This window comes from Musca autumnalis, unplaced genomic scaffold (assembly GCF_047663935.1).
Source record: "Musca autumnalis isolate F117 unplaced genomic scaffold, ASM4766393v1 scaffold_3, whole genome shotgun sequence".
NCBI classification, from domain to species: Eukaryota; Metazoa; Arthropoda; class Insecta; order Diptera; family Muscidae; genus Musca; species Musca autumnalis.
The window spans coordinates 227209183-227232653 of record NW_027411866.1 but is presented as its reverse complement, the minus strand read 5'-3'; the positions used below and the strand labels follow the sequence as shown (position 1 = coordinate 227232653).

Here is a 23471-nt window from a genome sequence, read left to right as displayed (position 1 = left end):
AAGCCTAAAGAATGGTCAAGGTTGTCTCGCTACTGAAGCCAAAAAAGGAGACCAACAAAAGTCATACAGGGCAATCTCAAATTTTTCACCGGTAGCGAATTAAACTGCCCACAGGGACAGACACTTATGTGCCAACAAGACGTCCGTCTGTAGCATTAAAAAAAGTTAAAAATTAGGCTTAAATGTCGTTTAGGGGCACCTCTCGGATCGGGCTGAAATTTTTACAGTAGATAGCCCTTGGCATCCTGAATACAACGCGATATGGGTATTGACATTTTACAATTCTAACGTGGGCAATATGGGCATCGTTTTAAAGCTTATGGAGAGTACTTTTATGCCCACGACCTATTTTTACACCTGTTTACAGGAGAATGAATTAAACTCCTGGTCAAAGCCGGCTACTTAGGAAACTTTTAATTTAATTTGATCGCGTATCCCACGTGTATCCCTGTTCATAGGAGAAAGTCATAAATCCCCGGCCGAAGGCAGGCTACGTGTGAAAACTTTCAATTTAAAATAAAGTTTTGATCGCGTAGCCCACTTTTGTCCTTGTCCATAGAAGAAAGTCTTAAATCTCCGGCCAAAGGCCGGCTACTTTAGAACACTTTAAACTTAAGACATTTTTGATCGCGGCCCGGAGAGCTATACGAGTATATCCTTGTATTCAGGGTGATAAGGGCTATCTACTGTAAAAATTTCAGCCCGATCCGAGAGGTGCACATAAACAACCTTAAGGTGTTAAAGTACGAAATTTCCGAAATGTCAAGACACATATCTCGGGAAGAGTCGACTTCCCCCGGGAAAATTATATATCGTTGGGATCAGGGTCCCAAGAGCTACCTATGGTAAAAATTTCGGACCGAACCAAGAGGTGCCCTTAAACGACACTTGTTCCATTTTGGATTTACAACCAATGTAAGTAACGTTCCCATGACAATGTTTTTAGATTCGAATGTGAAGAGAACCTTTTGAATAGGCGCAACTTTTGTAACACTGTATCTGTTCAACTGCGCAGTCAAACCAACTCAGCTTACTCGTATTTCCAAGGTATTATATTTTCCTGGCGCTCTACTCTACTGGTTAAATACGACGTGTTTTTCCAATTCTTCAATTGTAAGATCCCAATCTATATCTGTCATACAACACCCTCAAACGTGATAATGCATGGCCTCATATTGGGTAAAACTACCATAGAGAAGTGATTCTCTTTCTAGGAAAAATGATGTATACTTCTCCAATAAGGGTGCCACCCAATATCTTGGTTTTTAAGCTTCTAGCTACACACATTCATACAACTTTAAAGGGATGTCACGCATTTCTTCACAGCAACCATAAAAAACTCTCAAACTAATCCATTCATTATCTTCTAACGCACATATCCGTGACGTACAAGTATAGAAATTCCTAAGCATTTGTCGGAATAACTAAAATTGGAATTAGAAATACAACATCTGTGAAATATTTTAATAATATTATAAACATACATTGTGTATTTAAACGATTAAATTGCAATTCTGGACACAGAATAAGTCTGTCCTAAAGGCACACATCAACCAGTAGAGTAGTATAAACATTCATATTGGCATACACAGATACGTTTTAACTTTTGATTGAGCAATTTAATTTAATGTTTTGTTGACGTCTGTGATATTCATTTAAATCAATATGGGAAGAGTGGACTAAACTAAAGAGTTGAGCGGGGCTACGAGACGAAAAAGGCAGGTTGTTGTAGTCAAGTCAATTGTGGGGAAACACAAGAAGAAATAAACTTTTAAAAAATGGGGCGTACATAATCATCTGTTATTGAAAAATTGCAGTGAATTCAGTTGGCAGTCAGCATTTTACATAAATAAATTAACAGCTTCACACGATGTTGGGAGTTAACGCCATACAAGTTATCAATTGTTGGTTGCCAATAGTAACCAAATAGATAGTTTTAGTTTATACCTATGTTGGCATTTTTTCAATCAATCAGTAATAACATCCGTTTAGCAGAGTTACATCACTTGGCATGGATTTGACGGCACACAACCAACAACCAAGAGAAAAAAGATTAAACACTGCACTATTCATTTCCCTAATATGTTGGAATGGCTATTAAAAGTTTTTGGACAAAACAAATAGTACCTCTCTATATTTGTATGTAATTGCATTTGTTTATTTTTAATGGTTATAGTGTTTTGTACTGATAAAACCTAGGCATTTTTCCACTGATAATTACCCCATTCGCAAATCTAGCAAAAACAAACGACGATTTGATAAGACGATTAATTGCAATAGGTGTGTGTACAAACATCCGTACCCTAGTCAACAAACTAAACTTTTTTACTTGAAAAATATCCATACATCAACTTACCTTTGAATCTACGTTTCTAATGAAGTGTAACCCGGCACGACCGGCTGATGTTGAATTATTTGTTAGGTTCCACTTGATAAGGCCAAACACCTATTTCTGTTTTTTAGGGGCCGTGTTCTTTAGATTATGTGACATAAAACACCTTCTTCATATAACCATTCATATGTATGTATAGTTGTCTTATAATCCTATAAGCACTTAACAACTTTTATCAAGTTTTCCGTATACACTCATGGGGGCCTTTTATTTACACTTTTATTGATATTTTTATTTCTTTGGTATTTGTTTTATCGTTTTCTTTCAATATTTTTTTTTTTCATTCACCCTCCGATTTTATCCGCCCCAACAAATTTATCACATCAGCCAAACTCAACTGTCAGAAACGACACTGACATGTGTGTGAAGCTCTCGCAATAAAAAACATATGATTGCAAAGCTCAAGAGCAAACAGATCTATCTGACTTTTTTTGTTGTATTTATGACGTTTTTGCATAGAGCAACATAAATGATAACAGATAAATATAGAATAACAACCAACAATTGTTTTACTTCTGTGCAGAAAATAAATATAATAAAAGTTTATATGTATACATACATACATATTTATTGTTATATTTATATAAACTACAATGTTAGTTAAGTTGTTTTGCATTTTGTAAACAATTGACATCAATCATATGTTTCAGATTGAAGTAAACATTAATCGATTATCAAGTAATCACAATCGATACTCATCTAAATTAAAAGCTCTGTTCCTTTACGACTTAAAGATTACAAAGATTACGCGCAAGAATCTTCAAGTTTTACAATTTTTTACACGAAAAGCGTTCCTTTACTTTATGCCGGGCATACACTATGGGCATGCAGGACAGCATTTGTAATAGTATTAGTAAATTTTGAAGTTTTTGTCAATGTATTTGGGAGTAGTTTTGATTTTGTAAATGAACCCGTTTAATCCGATGAATTTTGTTTATTTTCTAAGTAAGCAACAAATAATTTTTGAAAACAACAAATATTATTTGTGAGGAAATTAAATAAATTGGAAAACTTCAACCCAAAATCGAGTTTTGGAGGAAAATTCATCATTTTTGGAATATGGATTGAAGGAATACCACACACTATTCAATCACACACGTACACAAGGGTTCATTTGGCAGTGCAGTTTGGCAGTATAGTCGATGGTCAGACTAGCAAGGTTTCTTGAAACCAATTTAGGTAAAGTTTCTTTTCAAGTTTCGTTAGTGTCCACACACGTTAACGTGAAATTTAAGATTTTTGCGTGTCCTCTTTATTTTACCATTCGCGTTTGTTGTGTTTCTCATACCAATAAAAACAAAAAAAAGACATACATAAAACAAAAAAAGACATAAATAAAACAAAAAACAACATAAAATAATTAACATTAATAATTAAATTAATATTAATAGTTAAATTTTCACTATTTCATTAATTAAATGTTTTTATTAAATCTTTTTATGTTTGTTTTGTTGTTAACATTTGCTTGAGAAAATAAGAATGAAAGAAAATGGAAGAAAAAAATCTTGCAACGAAAAACAAGAAGAGGCAACATTACAAACACAGAAAACCATGTACATGGGTTTCACTACTTCATACCCCTCGCCTATAAATTTGACGTCGCCATGTTGAAATCGTGCTAGTCTGACCATCGACATAGTGTATGCCCAGCATTAGACACCATACATTTCATATGGAAGTAGTTTACAACCTTTAATACTTTTGTCGGTTTTACCATTTTCAAAAGTAAAGGAATAGACCAAAAATGCATATAGCGGTAAAGGCCCCGTTGAGTGCCGTGCCGCGTTACAATAACCACATGAAAAATTCAAGAACAAACTTGGCATCACTTAAGGATTTTTCATGTGATTGTTGTTTTTAACGCGAGACGCGACTAGCAATGCACCGTATGTGCCAGGGCCTTAAGTTTGTGTCAATTTTTGTCGTTTCCAATAACCGTTTACAGTTTGGAGGAAGAATTGAAGGGTTTGGATAGAAAATTAAAGACTTTTTAAATGTTCCACTCATTGATTTTTCGTCCCTTGTTGCAGATTATGCTAACTAGCCCATTTCCGGTCTAAAATATTTATGCTAGAAATCCATCTATTATGGGCCCCAAGACTGTGCATACAGGACGGGAAGACCTAGACAGCCATGGATAAAACAAGTGGAAGGCGAGATAAAAAAATAATATTCAAAATTCGGAAATCAAAGCCTCCAAAAGAGGGAAGTGGTAATCTATCGTCCAACAGTGTAACAACGCCCAAAACCTTTATTCTTTTCGGTAGTTTGAGGATTTTAGCTAAAATTTTAAAATAGAAATATAAAATCATGGTAGAACAAGAAAAGGTAGCAGCAATACCCAGCTGACTGAACTGGGCTGTAATGTTAGTGTCAAATTCCATACGACATTTTATATATTTATTTCTATGTTCGATGTATATTAGGGATATATATTTTTTGAAGAACAAATTTATTCATCAGAAAAAAAACTATTTCCCATAAAGACTCCTTCATATCATTGACATGTAACCTCCTCCAGGTCCGAACGACATGCCGCACACTAAAACACCGCTTATATAGGCGGTATAATATTTGTTAATTTGTGTGGTATTTTGTTAAACTAGAAAAGAATAAAGCCCTAATAAACATGTGCTTTTTTGTTCTCAAAAGCAAACGATTGAAACAGCTTCTCTTTTTTCAATGAATTACCAGAGACCCCAAACATTTTTGCAAGAATTCTGCTTTCTGCGAGAAATTATGCATTTAGTGGAATGATATGGAAACATTCAAATTGAAAATCTAACGAGTTTTCATTCATGTTTTTCAAAATATTCAGTCAAATGTGAAAAATTATTAGTTTTTTTAAATTCCAATAATTTATAGACATTTCCTTATTTTGTTTACATGTACGTTGACACTAATGCTATGTTTACATTTACGAAATCCACTCGATTTCATCTGTCAAATCCATAGGTTAAACGTCAAATGAAATCCAATGGATTTAAGATGAGATTTCATTTGACGTTTGAGCTATGGAATTGACAGATGAAATCGAGTGGATTTCGTAAATGTAAACTTAGCATAACGTTTACAAACAAAAACAAATTTCTATGTGGTTGTTGTATCGATTGTTGTACAACACCACATGCTTTTACCTGTAATAATTGTACCATGAATTATAAAATAGAAAAAAAACATAAAATATAAAGTATAAAATATAAAATTAAATAATATTGTAGACCACAAGTATAGACTGGTTGGCTGGCTGGTGCGCACGTTAACTTACGAAAGGATCTACCGATTCGAACCAAATTTTGCCAAAACTTGCATTAAGCTCGAAGATGGGGAAGATGGGCTACATCGCTCCACACCTCTACCTCCCCCACAAAAGATCAAACATTTTCTCTAAAATAATGGGCAAGATTAATACTCACAGGTAATTTTTGATTGGTACAAACTTTGCACATCGAATTATTTCATCTTTTCATGTATCAGGTTGGATTATGGACTGAATTATATCATTCACTTTTCGGGTACCTCCCACACAAAGTTCGGAAAAAGTGAAGTTTGAAATTTATTTTAAGCAGGTTGTCCTTGCGGCCCCTTTACAACGATTTATTTTTTCGGGGCAAGTCCATACTTCCTGAGATAATCGGTTATGTTCTGAGACACACTTCAACTCTCACTTCACGCTTCAAGCATTTTTATACCCTCAGCATTTATGCAAACGAGGGTATATACACTTTCATACGGGCAAAATGTGCCTCATCTATATAATGGTTTTAGACCCCAAGTATGTTTGGACGAAATGTGTTTCAGACAATTTGGAGTCGATTGAGCAATGTCCGTCCGTCTGTCTGTCTGGCTGGAGCGCACGATAACTCTCGAACGGATGAACCGATTTGGTCCAAAATTTGGCTTTCGTAATATTTTGTCCAAACTTAGTTTAAGTTCGAAGATGGGTTATATCGGTCCACTCCTTCCGGTACCTCCCCCACAAAAGTTCGAAAATGTTCAGAAAATTTGTGCGCACGATAACTCTTGAAGGGAGCAGCCGATTTGGTCTATACTTTGCACATCGTGAAATATCTACCAGACTTAGATAAGGTTCCAATATGGACTCAATCGGTCCACTCCTTCGGGTACCTCACACACAAAATTTCGGATAAGTTCAGATTAGGACCTGCTCTCGAATCGCATTAATTTTTGTTGCAACAAGTTGTATTCACTGCCCCACATACGGCTGTACAAGTTTCATCAGGGGCAAGTCCATACTTCCTGAGAAAATAGCCTGAAAGATGCAAAAAGCTCCTATGACACCGTGTGTAGTGGTTGGAGCGCAAGATAACTCTCGAACGGATCTGTCGATTCGGTCCAAAATTTGGCCTTAGTAATATTTTGTCCAAACATAGTTTAAGTTCGAAGATAAACCATGTCAGTCCACTCCTTCAGGTACCTTCCCACAAAAATTCAAAAATCTTCGGAAATGTAACCCATATTCTGCACATCCTAATATATCTACCATATATATGTAGATCAGGTTCGAATATGGACTATATTTGTCCACTCCTTTGGGTACCTCCCACACAAAATTTCGGATAAGTTCACTTTAAGACCTGCTCTCAAATCACTTTGATTTTTGTTGAAGCGATATGCATTCGCTACCTCCATTACGACGGAGAAAGTTTTTTCAGTAGCGGGTCCACATTTCTTGGGAAAACATCCCGAAAGGTGTAAAAAGCCCTATGTCACCATATGTGGCTCTCGAACTGTTCTACCGATTTGGTGCAACATTTGGTCTTCGTCATATTTTATCCAAACTTAGTTTCATGGAGCAATACCGGTCCCCAACTTCCGGTAATATTTAAAAAATGTCAATAAAATGATAGGTCCAAACTTTGAATCTCCCAATATTTTTTGTCAAAATTTAGTTTAACTTCTAAAATGGCCCATATCGGTCCTCCCTAAGGGTACCTCCCCCACAAAAGTTCAACATTTGTGTTAATTCCTAATCCACATTTTTGTCGGCAAGTTCAAATGTTGAAAATGGCCACAAAATTCTGAAGAGACGCTAAATACATTCTATCTGTCCATAGATGAATGTTTCAATTCACATTGACTGAGGGTATAGCTCTGTCGGCAAAGCCGACTGACAATTTTTTTACTAGTTTTCACCCCATTTACACCTATTCTTTGTACATTTGTTGGGGCTAAGATTCATAAGGGTATTTAAAAAGAATAGTACACCCTAGTCCGTCCATAAAATAGTAGAAAAATAAGAGTAAATGGGGTGAACAAAATGCCAGAGGCGTGAAGTGAGAGGTGAAGTGTGTCTCAGAACATACCCGAATGGCCTTGACGGCTCCAACTAAAATGGCATATCCGCAAGATAACTCTCGCGGGGCATTTCTGATTGGTCCATCATTTCATCTACTCATGTATCAGGTTGGAATATGGAATATATCGGCCCAGTCCTTCGGGTAACTCCCACATAAGATCATGGAAAAGTGCAGTTTAACAGCTCGTCGGATCGGATCGTTTTGAAATTTTATCCAAAAAGTTCTTCTTGCGGACCGTGCCCTGTTACGACGGCAATTTTTTTTGGAAAGTCCAACTAAACTGGGTATTACGTAAGATAATCCTCGAAGGGAGAAACCGATTTGATCCAAACTTTGTACATCGTATTATTTCTTAGATACTCGGATTATGTCCGAATATTGAATGGAACATTTAATGATTCGTCGGAGATCGTTTTTAAATAGGTCTGTTCGATAACCCAAAAGTTTGTACAAACTTTTACAAAATGCTGTTCGATAACAAAATTGTTCAGTAAAAGAGAAATGAGTAGTTGCAAGAACTTGCAAATATTTTTTACTTGCGAAGTTATCGAACAGGCCTAATGTTTGGCAACATGACCCTAGTTAAGACCGTACAATTTTTTCAGGTGAAAATCCATAATTCCTGAGAAAATGGCCCAAAAACCCAAATAGACCGAGGCTGTCGGCACAGCTAACATACCTTCTTGCTAGTTTAAATTAGATTAGATAATTTAGGCATTTGGCATATCCGTGGTCGAAAATTTTTTGAACCTAAAGTTGTGGACAGGAAAAGAAAAATAAACTAATTAGCCCATTCCAAGTTCGTTCCGGCTGAACTTATTGCTGTTTTACTTGTTAGGCTTAAATTTTCTTTATTGCCGTCATCTTAACTACTGTGGTTATCAAGGAAAGTCCTCAGTGCGGGTGATCGCACCTATGTACATCTGACATATACTACTCTCCCAAGAAGGAAAACGAGAAACAAATTTTGTACATAAATAAGTTATTGCTTTATTTTCATATTAGAATTGGAATAATACGGTCAAATATGCTTTAGCATTATGACGAAATTGTATGCTTTAATAATAAGTCACAAAATTTGATTTATTTTTTCATAATATTTAATTTTTTGTAATTTTATAAAAAGGACATATTTTTCTTTAACATTTATACAAAAAATGTATAACATTAAATTTTGTTTTGACTGATATTAGCTATACATAAACATATGTATTAGGAGAAATACATTTAACTTTTTGTTATTGCTTGAAGCATTTGGATACCGTATAATTTGTATTTTTACATTTATTATAAAAAATGTTTGAATATTTTTTTAATAATATTAATATTTGAGTATTTTAATATGGGATATCTAGCCATCAAGTGAACACTGGGAAATTAATGTTAATTCAATAAAGAAAAATATTTGAAAACACTTATTTCACATATTTTACTAACTTAACTATAACTAATATTTTAATTTATTATTTTAATTTAAAAATATTTTTAAATTTAAATTGAGGTTAAAATGAATTTTAAACTAAACAACAATAACATCCTGTCAGCGATTTTACTAATGGCAACGTTTGAATACAAATTTCAATTAATTAAAAATTTCACTCTCTTTGTTTTCTATGTAAATTATCACAACAAGCTTATATTTTAAAATTAAAAGCGCAAACTATTTCTTCTAATTTTAGGAAACTCTAGTTTTTGTAACCACAACAATATGGAAGCATTTTGGTTTGTTTATCATATTTTTGTTGTTGAAATATACATCAATATAAAAATACACATAACAACAATAGATTTTTTTAAACACATAAATTCCAATTTAGCTCAGATTAGCACTTTTTTCCTTTACAAAGTTGTTTGTACATTTTGAACAGCCTTAGATAGTTCAACTTTGGAAGGTATCATATAAAATGCTGGTGATACTTCTTCGCCACAGGGACATTGACAGCCTAAAATGAGAAATAATAACAAGAATATTATTAAACAAAGGGAAAACAAGACCTGTTGGGAGGAAATCTAAATTAAATCTAATTTAAAACATCTTTGGTACCGGGACACTGCAATAATGATGAGGCAAATGAGATAATTGATGAATCACCAAGACGGAGTTCTCAATCTTCCGATTGACTACACAATGTTTAGAAGTAATTCGAATCATTTTAATTATAATTCGAAGCATTTCAATTGTAATTTCAAAATTCCATTTGTAATTCGAAACATTTCAATTGTAATTCGAGAATTCTCTTAGTAATTCGAAGCATTTCAATTGGAATTCGAAAATTTCGTTTATAATTCGAATTATTCCATTTGTAATTCGTTACATTCTATTTGAAATTTGAAATATTTAATTTGTTATTGGACTTTGTTCATTTGTAATTCGAATTGATGCATTTGTAATTCGAATTATTCCACTTGAAATTTGAATTATTCGACTTGAAATTCGAAATAAAACTACACTTTTTCAGATGTAATTCGAGAATTATTCTATTTGTAATTCGAATAATTTTGTTTGTAATTCAGAATTACTCTATTCGTAATTCGAAACATTTTATTTGTATTTCGAAAAACCAATTATAAAATCAATGGAACCATTTTTTTTAATTTTTTTGTTCGAATTTCAAATGAAATAATTCGAATTACAAATGGAATAAGTCGAATTACAAATAAAACAATTCGAACTAAAAATAAAATAATAAAATACACCATTTTCAAATGTGATTTTGAATCATTTTAGTTGTAATTCGAGAATTCCATTTGTAATTGGAAATATTTCAATTGTAATTTGAATTACTCCATTTGTAATTCGAAACATTTCAATTGTAATTCGAATTATTCCATTTGTAATTCGAAAAACTAAATATAAAACCAAAATTTTTTTGTTTCGAATTTGAAATGGAATAATCTGAATTACAAATGGAATAATTCGGATTACAAATGGAACAATTCGAATAACAAGTGGAATAATCGAATTACAAGTGAAATGTTACGAATTACATCTGGAGTGTTTCGAATTACATCTAAAAAAGGTGTAGAATAATTCGAATTACAAATGGAAAAATTCGAATTTCAAATAAAATAATTAGAATTACAAAGGGAATAATTCGAATAATAAATGAGATAATTCGAATTACAAATGAGATAACACGAATTACAAATAAATTGTTACGAATTACAAATAGAATAATCGAATTACCAATGAAATGTTATGAATTACAACTGGAATGTTTCGAATTACATGTGAAAAAGGTGTATTACAAAAATTGCAAATGGATTAATTCGAACTTCAAATAAAAGATTCGAAATACAAATAAAATATTTCGAATTACAATTGAAATGCTTCGAATTACAAATAAAATGTTGCGAATTGAAACTAAAATAATTCGAATTACTTCTGAAAATGGTGTAGTTGTAGACTGGATCGAACCACCGATGTTTGGTGCCCATGAGATTGAATTTCTTTCTACTGAGGAAGCCTTTCGGCTGGCTATGGAACAAGTCGCTTTAAATCTTATCAACAGTTCGAACAATTTCTCCTCCTTGTCCTTTGATTTCTATACATTGCTTTTCCATCCAACCCAGTTTCTGATTCCCTTTCCTCTCTTAACTCCTGCTGGTTGGCACCGTGTCAAGCAGCTGTCTACAAAAATGGCAGCTGCGCATCCAATAACCTAACCTATAATACTGGCTGTATAAAAAAGGACTATAAATAATCCACTTACCATTTATCCAACTATAATTTCCTAATTTTTGATCACATTTTGGACAATTCAAACGGCCCTGGGTATTATTTGCAATATTCTTCATCCAGGCGATGGGTTCTACAAATAAAATATGCTGACAATATGAGACATTTGGTTGTGTTCCATCTGCTGCTGTAGGCGATGCCAATGAAACTTTACGTATCTGTTGAGCAATTTGTTCCAGCAGACGAGGTGCACCTGCAGCACCTCCTGTCTGCTCAATTGTTTGATTTGTATTTGTTGCCATATTTCCATTATTACCATCTGCAGACTTTTCCAGTTGCAGATTTTTTGGTAAATGTTGTAAAATATTTGATTTTGATGCTACTACACGACGACATTTTCGACAACGATATACAATGGGTTCGGGATTTTCTTGCGTTATTGCTGGATCGGGTTTTATGAGGTCATTGAAATTTGGTGGAAGAATTTTTGCTAGAAAAAAGAAAAGAAAATTATAATTTTTAAGAAGTGGAATAAGAGCAGTAATTTATTTAGGATGTATATAAATGGTAATATTGTTGAAGTGGGTTTGGGAGTACTTATTTATTATCGACTCGATTTAGGCTCACATGTTGATGCTCTATATCCTAAGGACTTAAGACGTACATCAACGTCAGTCGCAAAAAACGAATCACACACACTTTTGCGGAATAAATCCAAATGAATAATCTCCTCTTATGCTAGCATCATGACACCTATATTGTTCCACCTATATTTATGCCATAAAACCTAGTGATTACCTTACCTTTTCGCACTTGATCTCCAGCTAAACGTAAACGATAGATTTTATATTTCTGATAATGTGGATCAATTGTACAACCCATACGATGCCATAATTTTAGCTGGGCCGTAAATCCAGCATTTGGTTGTACAAAACGCCTTTTCGATTTAACAAATTCATAGGCCGCGGCATAGTCCATGTTATGTCGTTTCATTATATAAGCAATAACAGCCGACGAACTGCGACTTACACCAAAATAACTAGAAATATGGGAACAGAATATAAATATTGGTCGAATTTGAAATTTGTTCCATTCCTAATTACTTACCAATGCACTAAAATATTATGGGATGTGGAGAGTGCTTCATTGATAAAGTCAAAACATGTATTCAAATGATGCAAAATATCTTCTTTGGGCATATCGGCAACTGAAAAGGAAACCAATTATTTGACAATATTACATTACTTGATCATATTTTTAATGGAAATGAAATAAATTTTATATGGCACCCCGTACAATCACGTTCGCCAATAAAACTCTGCCCGCGTGAACTTTTTTAAAGGTATCCTGCCTAACACGGCTATCGTCTACCGCCCACTTCCCCTTAGTAGCGATACATTGAAATTAATATATTTTTATGAAATTCGGATATGACAGATATGTAATATCCTCCCACGTATCCGGTCTACATGTGTAACAAAAATTCGACAAGATTGACAGGCATACATACGGACAACCAAAACCACCCACGCAATAATGATTTTGAGGCATTTATAAACAAAGGCAGGAAGGGGTTCCATGATTGTTTAATGGACGTGAACATGAAAACTTACTGTGTATGTATTTTGTGGTAAGAAATGATGCCTCTGTAATGTGTTGTGGCAACGGTATTGAATCCAATGTTAATATGTGCGATATATTGAATGACCTCAGTGTTTCCATATGTGTTGCAGCAGTTAGATTGCCTGGATTTTTTTATAAATGAAAATACGAGAATCAAAAAAGTTTTAGCTATTGTTATATATTCTACATACCCAAATACAATCCTGGTTCAATTTCGTCCAAACTTATGGGTCCTCCATCGAAGTCTTCTCGGGTTAGAATACCTGTATCCCTTAGTTTTTGCTTTGGATTTTTTGAATTTTCACACATTTTGTTTTCTTGTTATTATGTTAGAGGAAGAACTGGAACTTTTGGTGGCACACACATTAGTGTCCAAATGTTGCTCCGTGATATTTCTTACCAATATTTTAAGGATTTTAAGTAGTTGTTGATTTGTTGTGAGTTTGCAAGGATGTAATAAGTTTTCCAGCAAAATCAGCTGTTCGTCATTCAATCACAATAGTGTAGTTTGCAGCTCAAATTATAAGCTTTGTTCCTTTACTTTCTTCATAGTAAAGTAGCAAAAGAGAGAAGTTCTCTCTTCCCTTAGAAAACTGTGAAAATTGCTCTTTGCACAAAAGTAAAGAAACGGAAAAATAGTAGAACTGGCAGCAATGTCAAAAAACAAACATGGCTGCTAAAAAAAATAACAAACAAAATAAATTTCGGCTTAAGATGAGTTTAAGCATTAAGCTCGGATCGATACCACAGATAGATCTCGTTACCCTGATCACAAATATACACAACATTTTTTGCGGAAGTCCATACTTCTCGAGATATGGGCCTCCGAAGTTCCGAAAATTCCCTTGTTAAATGTCGGCTACTTAGAGAAAAATTTTAATTTAAAAGAAAATGTTGCTCCCGTTCCCTAGATTGGCTCCTGTCCATAGCAGAAAGTCTTAAATCCCCGGCCGAAGGCCGTCTATAGAAAAAAAATTATAATTTTTTCCGAGCTTAATGCTTAAACTCAACTTGCTCCTAAATTTCACTGTCCTTTATTTTTTATTTCACTGGTTTAAATTTTTATTATTTTGTTTTTTTTTTTCCTTTGACAAAGCGCGTATTTTTCTTTTTTCCTTTTGCCTTAATTGTCAAATAAATGTCAAATCAGCAGTTTGACAGATTTTCCACTTTTTATACCCTCAGCCTTTAGGCTAAAGAGGGTATTTACAGCCTGTTTCTGTATGTCGAAAGAAGTATGTGTGCGAAAGAAACACGTCCAAACTCTTGTGTGTTTTTCAAATTTGTTTTTTGTTTTGAAGCAAAAGCAAAGGTAAAATTATTTTGAAAACTAAAGTTCGGGCGTGTTTCATTCGCACACATTCTCCTTTCGACATACAGAAACTGGCTGATAAACTTTGATAGACCAAAAATGTGCCTCATCGAAATAATGGTTTTAGACCCCAAGTATGTTTGTACGATATCCGTTTCAGACAATTTTGAGTAGATCTAGCAATGTCCGTCCGTCTGTCTGTCTGGCAGGCTGGTTCGCGCGATAACTCTCGAACGGATCAATCGATTCGGTTCAAATTTTGGGTATCGAAATATTTTGTCCAGATTCGATGTAAGTACGAAGATGGGCCATATAGGTCCACTCCTTCAGGTACCTCCCCCACAAATGTTCAAAAATTGTCGCAAAATTTGTGCGCACGATAACTCTTGTAGGGAATAACCGATTTGGTCCATACCTTGCACATCGTGTAATTTCTACCAAACTTAGATGAGGTTCCAATATGGACTCAATCGGTCCACTCCTTCGGGTACCTCCCACAGAAAATTTCAGTTTAGGACCTGGTCTCGAATCGTTTTGATTTTTGTTTACGGAAGTTGTATTCGCTGTCCTCTATACGACGCTGTAAGTTTCATTAGGGCCAAGTCCATACTTCCTGAGAAAATAGCCTGAAAGTTACAAAAAACCCTATGACACCGTGTGTAGTGGTTGGAGCGCAAGATAACTCTCGAACGGATCTGCCGATTTGGTCCAAAATTTGGCTTTCGTAATATTTTGTCCAAACTTAGTTCAAGTTCAAAGATGGATTATATCGGTCCACTCCTTCCGGTACCTCCCCCACAAAAGATCGAAAATGTTCGGAAAAATTGTGCGTACGATAACTCTTGAAGGGAGTAACCGATTTGGTCCATACTTTGCACATTATGAAATTTCTACCAGACTTAGATGAGGTTCCAATATGGACTCAATCAGTAAACTCCTTCGAGTACCTCCCACACAAAATTTCGGAAAAGTTTAGTATAGGACCTGCTCTCAAAACGCCTTGGTTTTTGTTATAACATCTTGTATTCACTGTCCCCTATACGAAGGTACAAGTTTCCTCAGGGGCAAGTCCATACTTCCTGAAAAAATAGCCTGAAAGTTGAAAAACAAACCCTATGACACCATGTTTATGGGTGGAAGCGCAAGATAATTCCCAAACTGAAATGCCGATTCCGGCCAAAATTTGGCCTTCGTAATATTGTTTCCAAACATACTTTAAGTTCGTAGATAAGCCATATCGGTCCACTCCTTCAGGTACCTACCCCACAAAAGTTCAAAAATATTCGGAAAAATTGTGCGCACGATAACTCATGATGGGAGTGACCGATTTGGTCCATACTTTACACATTTTCATAATATCTACCAGATATAGATCAGGTTCGAATGTGGACTATATTTGTCCACTCTATCCCGTACCTCCCACACAAAATTTTGGATAAGTTCACTTTAAGATTTGCTATTGAATCACTTTTTTTGTTGAAGCAACTTACATTCGCTGCCTCAATTACGATGGTAAAAGTTGTTTCAGGGGCAGGTCCATACTTCTTGAGAAAACAGGCCGATGGGTGTAAAAACCCCCCATGGTCTATGTCGGTCCATTCCTTTAAGTACCATTTCCGCAAAATTTTTGAACTTTAATCCTAATCAACATTTTTGTCGGTTTGAGCTTTGTTCCAGAACTAAAAAGTTTTTACAATTTTTACCACTTTTACACATTTTACCCGAAAAAGCGTTCCCGTACACAAAGAAGTCGTAAAATGTTCACTTCTCTTTAAACAAAAATGGCGCTGAATGATGCTCTCTTTAACAACTTTTTACACGACAAATTTTGGCGATTAAAAAAATAGTAACATGGTTGCCGGCGTCTGATTGTCTGATAGGCCGACCTTGACATTTGTTCCAGTTTTTTTTGACGTATTTTCCATTTTTCGTTCCCGAACTACAGTATTTTTTGCTTACCTGCACAATCAAAAATTGCACGACTTCTTGTGAAGCAATCCCCAAAATGCAGGAAGCTTATATTCGCTTACCTGCCCAACAAGGCCGATATCATCAATATTACTTATGTGCATATGATGTGCAGCTATAAGCTATGTTGAAATAATAAAGTGAGAGACATTTCAAGTTCGGGAGAGAAAACATTACAATTTTTAACAAATCATTAGCTTTTATTGTGTTGTATTTGTTTTGTACACTTCTTATCAATACAAAAACGGAGTGGTTGAATTTTATCCTTGTTTTGAGTTCGCAAAAAATTTAAAATTTTTTCTTGTGCAGATATATGTAAATCTTACAACCAAATTGAAGCAAAATCACCATAATTTAGATGCAGCTATGCCGAAAATGCAGCTATTGAATGTGCACTAAAACATAATATCTTGAACGGAATCTAGAGAATAGTTGCCTATAAACAGATTTTTGGTCAGGTAACGCCAAATTGCAGCTATGAATGATGCAGGCAACCAGAAATTACGTATTTCAAAAAACTCGTGTTTGAGAAGAATTTTTTTGCAGTTCTCTCTTTTAAGAGTTTTCCTTTACGTGCAAGAATCTTCAAGTTTTACCACTACAATTCATATGGGAGCAGTCTACAATTTTTACCACTTTTGCCGGTTTTGCCATTTTCAAAAGTAAAGGAACGGACCAAAAAAGTACGGGAACGAAGCTAAAGTCTCATTGTGAATATATTTCTATTTACAATGCCTTATTGTGAGTAGTCAAACAAAATTTCTCTAACGCAGCATTGTGAATGGACAGCCATCTATTCGCAAACCAGAGAGTGTTTGTTTTTGCTGCAATTTGTAATTTGTTTGCAAAGTCAAGGAAAGAAAACAATCTGAAAACAGGTGTCACCTCGTCTATTTGTAATCTTGTTGGTGTCGCAAGAATAAGGAATTTCAACTTTAATTACAATTTGATTACAAACAAGTGCAGCGCAAACACGAGATGAGTATACCTTCAGCTATGTTGGCAATGAATAGCGCTTCATCAGGTGCAGCGGGAACAGCCACAAAATTAGTTAAACGCTATTTGGGAGCATTTGATTTTGATTATACAGTGGTGGCACAAAACACCGATACGGTGGTGCGAGATATCCTTCCTCCGAATAAATTAACTAAAGATCTACAAGAAATTGCTGAGGCAAAGGGATGGACCGAACATATGGGAGAGATTTTTCGTCGGTTACATGAAGTTAATATAAAACCCGACAAGATATTGCAAACAATACAAGCCATACCAGAAGTTCCAGGCTTTGTACGAATGCTAAAAAGGCTAAAAACGAAATATGATTGTGATTTGATCATAATCTCTGATTCGAATAGCCTATTCATAGAGGAATGGTTAAAATACCATGGATTGAGTGATAGTTTCACCAAAGTTTTTACCAATCCTGCAAAATTTGAGGCGAATGGTTTACTAACCATTCAGCCATATCATCATCAAACTGAATGCCGTTTGAGTTCGGCAAATTTGTGTAAAGGCAAGGTATTGGAACATTTTCTTATTGAACAAGATCTGCGCTATAATCTCACCTATGAACATGTAATCTATGTTGGAGATGGCAATAATGATATTTGTCCAGTTACAAAATTAAGACCGCGTGATATTGCCTGTCCCCGTGAAGGTTTCTCCATGGATAAAACTTTAACTAAAAATCCTTTAAAATTGAAAGTTCGTTCGGAAATAATTCGCTGGAAGACAGGATTTGATTTGTTGGAAAAGTTAGAGAAACACATTGAAAAGAATAAGCCGCCAGCATTGGAAGAGACATCCCCGCAAGAAAAGAAACTGAAAACGGAAGACATTCCTCAAAGGAAAAATTCAAAAACTACTGAAGTTCATTAAGGTGGTCTGAGGGATAGGAAGGCGGGAACCCGTTCAGCCATAGTAAATGTTTTATGTTAAATGCTTTTGGTGTAATAAGCTACTTGTTTTGGTGGCAAGCAGAGTAAAAGGTAAGTACGAATAACTTTTGTTATATTTTGTTTTTAGTTATGTGATCCATTATTAAAAGTAAACTTTTGCTTTTGGTAGGATTTTAAATAATTAAATTTGAAGACTTTAAAAAACTAAGTTTACATTGAAAGTTACTATTGTTATTATATATTATTAAAGATCACAAATCGCCAGATAGACTCTTCTACATGTCCTCCAAAAGCGCGCCAATACATACTTCTTATAATTAGTAGCAATGCACTCCGGGTCAAGATCGAGGAAATGGTGGATTTTATGAGTCGGGGTGGATTTTATGAGTCGGAAGAATATCCCGGTCTTATAGTAAAACCGTTTCGTTTCGAAGTCTGGGTTGTGCCCTTGTTCATAGGAAAAACTGAAAATATTTGGCCGAAAACCGCCAATTATAGTAAAAATACAATTTAAAAGGCCTAAGTCCAACATAAGGCTCCCAAACGGATCACTTTCGCATGTCTACGTCGATAGATTTGTTGCGGAAGTTCAACAGTTCCGTAAGTATCCTTGACTTCATTGTTTCGAAAGACAACCAAGACAATATGGGATATTTTATCACGTAGCTGGTGTTCTCGTTGTTAAACACAGCGCTACCAAAGGTAGGCATGACAAATAGATCTGCAAGCAGATTTAGTCGAGTTTGAATCCCCCATATGAACATCTGATAGTTCTCAACAGCCGACTATTTTCATTAAACTTCTAAGACCATTTCGCTCCCTATTTGGTAATTATCAAATATGATCTCTCTCTATCTCCAGGTCTATGAATTTGGCTGCTTCGATGAGTTGTAACCACAAAGTTACTGTAGTAGGTTTGTCATAGCAGTTGGAAAGGTGCTGTGTCTTGTGCTGGGCAGATATTTTACACGGGACCGCATTCATAAGATAATAGTATGTGGAATCTACTGCATATTTGTGAATGCTATTTAAAACTGCTTGATAGGCTTGTCACTCTAGGGGTTCTCACTTAAGGCCTGGGTACATAAGTTGCCTTGCCTGATTGCCTTGCTTTCCTGCTTCATTTCTGACATAATAAAAATAAAAGAATAAGGAAGGCCGAGCAAATTTCGAATTGGGTTGTTCCTTTCTTTTTTATTCTTTTGTCAGAAGCAAGCAAGGCAAGAATGCGAGGTATCTTATGTACCCAGGCCTTTATATCCTTGGACCTCTCTCTCTCTAGATCGTGAAGATACGATACGGTGATTGCGATGACTCTCACGGTAGCACCCGAGCAAGTATTGCAACGAGGACATGATATTGTGTTGCCGCAGTGGAGGAATCTTGGACTCCTCATGCAGATGGTCCACTACCCTATCAAACATACGGTGATTGGGATGAATCTCACGTTAAAACCCGACCAAGTACTGCAACGAAAGCATGCCATTGTGTTGTCGTACTGAAAGAATCTTGGACTCCTCATGCAGATATTCCACTGATGACATGAGGATGGCCCAGTTGCCGTTCTCAGGGGGTTTGAATCGTGTAGGAAGGGTCGTCCTAGAGTTTTCAATTTTCGTAGCATTTGTGCAGGGTAGGAGCAGAGGAGGTGTTCAACCGTTTACTCCTCTTCTTCGTTTCGGTAGTATTCGTTGTCTGGCATATGTCGATCATCCGCATACGTAACGATCTCAATTTCATCTGGAGGGGGTGGAATACAGGAAAGGTAAACGTTAAACAGGTCCGGAGATATTACCCCACCTTGTTTTACTCTACGAGGATTCGATTTCTTCTTCTAAATTCCTCGTACGACTGGTGTCCACACATATAATTGATCCAAGTTCCAAACTTGAGCAAAGGGTAGCTTGTTCGATGTCCTCAAACTGCGTGGAGTGCTCGATCGCCACCAAAACTGTCCTTTCGCATGCCTTGTTTTGGTTGAGTCCTGGATTAATATGTGTGGAGATGACGTGAAGCGTTCTTGTAGTGTTGTGTTGCTTACGGAATCCATGCTAATGATTGCAACTTGAAAGCTATTTCTGTTTCTGGGAAGGATAAAAGCCTCAAGAGCCGTTGTTACCTATGCATATCCTTGCCGCTAGCTTCAGTAGCGGGACCACCCTGCCCATTTTCCAGGCTTCGTGCACGATGTGGTGGCTAACGACAAGTTGAGATCTTTCGTAAGATACTCAGTTACTAGCTTATACTGCTGCCTCAGCATTACCATGGAGATACCGTAAGGCTTAAGTCTTTGAATGATATAGCGTGGTTGTTCCTCCTCGTCAGAAATAGATTTAATGAGACGCAATACTCTTCTCTTCCCCCTGTTCCTCCCGGGTATCCGACAAATTACACGGTGCAACAAAATGGAGGTGAAAGTCTGGGGCACAGAAAATTTCTCTTAGGGAAGAAAGGCCTTGGTGAGTATATTAAGAACCCCGAAGGACAGATCCGCCGTGAACTTCGAACTTCCGCGTTATGGCGTGATGTAGTTTTTGCTAGAGACCCTTATTTTTGAGATGACATGTCTGCAGTCAAATCGAATGAGGATTATTTTCGTAGAGAACTTCGACCTTCTAACTCGCTTCCTTCAATGTCCATTTCGTCCTTTTTTTAAGAGCCGCTATAAAAGTACCACAAGAATACGTTTTTCAGCTTCGAAATTTTCTGCAAAAATGTCGCTCAGAAAGTTTTAGGTACGGCTCTCATTGACAACTTATCGATTTTGTCGCGTATCGATTAAAGAACTTCGGCACCTCTTCGAATCATTTCTTCTTTCTAGGATTCGAATTCACAAATTGTCGATTAAAATAACTTCCGCAACTATACGGATCTCTCAGCGTAACGTCACCAAACCTGACTGAGGTCCTATCTTCCTTCTTTCCAGGGTTTTAGAATGCCAGCAATTCACTTATTCCGGCTCCAACGTTGAAACTTTAAGATAATTTAGCCACTTGATCCGCTTATGCTCGTCGACCAACCTGACTCTGAGGTTGACTCGACGAAGCTCATCACGCCCATTTGCTAATCCCGTCGCCTCTGCTGGGAAATTTGATCTCACTTCGGATATTCGACCAGCAGGTATATGGCGAGCGACTGCAGCAGTGATGATGTCCAGGAACATATTCAGAAGGGTTGGACAGTTCTCTGAAGCGGTGCTTGGTGAACGAAACTAGGCCACTTAACTTTCCTATGATTGATGAAAGTGCGACATTGAGAGCTGATGAAATCGGGCGGTCTGCTGTTGGAGACAATTATGGGGTAAAGGTCTGACCCAAGGGAAACGACGGCACACGATGGCACTCGTGGCTAATTCAGTAGTTTGAATGCATTTGAATTGGAAATTAGTGAAACAAGTCAATAATGAACATCTCAGGGTATGATTTAGTGTAAAGATGTCACTGCTACCTTCATCTGTCCATAGTTTTCACATGTCGATAGTCTTTACAAAACAAAAAAAAAAAAAAAGAAAACAGCTTTTCATCATTTTCTTAATTGTTTCTACGTCTTCATAAATGTCATTTTAAATACACACATGATGCATTGTTTTTTTGCAATTCTCTACAGGCAGACAATGAAAGTCATACAATTGCCAAAACGACTAGAAATGTAAACATCTGTGTAAATATACATACATACATACATATTATTTTGGATATAATCTATATGCACGTTTGCAGTTTTATAGTGAGAGTGGTAGTAATGCATCGACATAGATTTGTATACATGCAAAAATAATATAAATACAATGTAGGCCTTTAAAAGTAAACAAAAACATGAACGTAATTTTTAGCAAGGTGTTGTTTGTTGTTCTTGAATTTCAAAACGGAAAATCAGAGCACAGCCTATACAGCAAGTAAACATATATATAGGATCAGGAGATGTACCCGTATACAAGTGTAGAGTTCACACTCATCAAAGATAAGTGGCGTAGTTAAGAGCAGACCCAACTCATCCAAGATTAACGCATCGACTTGAGGATAACAAAGCCGTCCCATATGGATAATATTTTTAAAGAACAGCAGAAGTTTGAATTTTGAAAAAAATGTTCATAAAATATCATTCAGTCATCTAATTGACTGAATATTTCATTTTAATAGGTCCGCTGTTGTTTTCATGCAGCTAAATGAATACTGTATGAAGCTTTTTTTAAATCCAAACTTTATTTTTGTTGCAGATGTGATTGCCGTTTTAATTGTCCCAGGGGAAAAAACAACCCACTTCTCAATGGAAATAAAATCCGGAACTCATTCCTCTCCTCCAATAGAAGAATATGAAAAGAAACAATATTAATGATTGCATGTTTGATTTATAATTGTTAACTATTTGCTTAATTTTTCATGTATTATGCTTGCCTTTATTATGAAAAAAAATATCTAATAATATCAATATTATTTAGGGGAAAAATGCATATTGTTTTCATTGACAGATAATGTTGCCATTGTTAAAAACATATATATTTTCTTACTTATTTGCTAAAACAATCAATGCAGCTAAAATCGAATTTTGTTATATTCTTTAGTAATAATGTGAAACTGTTAAGTATTTTTTTTAGGTATTTAATGTTTATAAATGTAAAATATTGTGCATAAAACGTATATACAAAAGAAAAGTCTATGATGTGTTACATCAAGTCAAGTAAATAAAGAAACGAATTTTTAATACAAAGGCTTTTTTGTAAAGTGAAATTAAGAGTATAAAAGATTTTTAAAACTAAAGAAATGAATGCAGTTTTAATGAAAATTTTAATAGTTGTTAATTGTGTATAAAATTTTTAAGAGAAACCGTTACACTGACCTTTGATAATATCCTGTATTTTGGAATGAAATATATCTTTGAGAAATTATTTAAAAAATAATAATCTGCTGAAATATTTATTATTGTACATGAGGCTATTAATTAGTGTATTTATGTATGAATATATAAAAAGATATTAAAAAAATAAAGTGAATTTTATGTAACAATTGAATGTAAAGAGTCGTATAATTATTTTAGAAGTCTGCTCTAAAAATGTATATGATACACGAAAATCTTTTCGTATAGCGTATGATTAATATCTAATTCACAAATAATCATACGTCTCATGTATGAGTAATTAAAAGTTATAAGACACTCCGCATTTTTTGTAGAATATAAATATGGCTGACTTCCTTGAAAAGGCCACTGAATGCGTCAGAAATAAAAATGATATACACTGCCGCTCACTTGAATAGAACCCCCCTGCAAATTTTTTTTCATC

The 23471-nt window shown here is 35.2% G+C and overlaps 3 protein-coding genes across 3 annotated transcripts in view; 1 reads left to right on the top strand and 2 right to left on the bottom strand.

Moving 5' to 3' along the window:
- Ctr1A (Copper transporter 1A) overlaps nt 1-2786 on the bottom strand; it is a 39408-nt gene extending 36622 nt beyond the window's left edge. The window contains exon 1 of the mRNA XM_073977064.1: nt 2357-2786. The gene's annotated coding sequence lies outside the window, so the exon portion shown is untranslated. The remainder of the gene's footprint in view (nt 1-2356) is intronic.
- A 2754-nt stretch (nt 2787-5540) lies between these two features.
- On the top strand, nt 5541-23207 carry LOC141399055 (pyridoxal phosphate phosphatase PHOSPHO2-like). Its single transcript, XM_073977062.1, has 3 exons — nt 5541-5810; nt 16605-18283; nt 22410-23207. The coding sequence occupies exon 2, from the start codon at nt 17274-17276 to the stop codon at nt 18171-18173; it is 900 nt and encodes a 299-aa protein (XP_073833163.1). The 5' UTR covers nt 5541-5810; nt 16605-17273; the 3' UTR covers nt 18174-18283; nt 22410-23207.
- MKP-4 (dual specificity protein phosphatase MPK-4) lies at nt 8768-13491 on the bottom strand. The gene is made up of 6 exons (XM_073977061.1): nt 13207-13491; nt 13006-13137; nt 12500-12599; nt 12196-12431; nt 11427-11882; nt 8768-9656 (listed from the first exon to the last, which is right to left on the bottom strand). The coding sequence occupies exons 1-6, from the start codon at nt 13322-13324 to the stop codon at nt 9553-9555; spliced, it is 1146 nt and encodes a 381-aa protein (XP_073833162.1). The 5' UTR covers nt 13325-13491; the 3' UTR covers nt 8768-9552.
- Nucleotides 23208-23471: the final 264 nt, after the last annotated feature.

Excerpts from the sequence above, each read along its gene's own strand:
- LOC141399055 (XM_073977062.1), top strand. The coding sequence starts at position 17,274 with ATGAGTATACCTTCAGCTATGTTGGCAATGAATAGCGCTTCATCAGGT.
- MKP-4 (XM_073977061.1), bottom strand. The coding sequence starts at position 13,324 with ATGTGTGAAAATTCAAAAAATCCAAAGCAAAAACTAAGGGATACAGGT. Across the intron at positions 13,138-13,206 it reads TGAACCAGGATTGTATTTGG|GCAATCTAACTGCTGCAACA; the intron begins GTATGTAGAATA and ends AAAAAAATCCAG. Across the intron at positions 12,600-13,005 it reads TACCACAAAATACATACACA|TTGCCGATATGCCCAAAGAA; the intron begins GTAAGTTTTCAT and ends TTTCCTTTTCAG.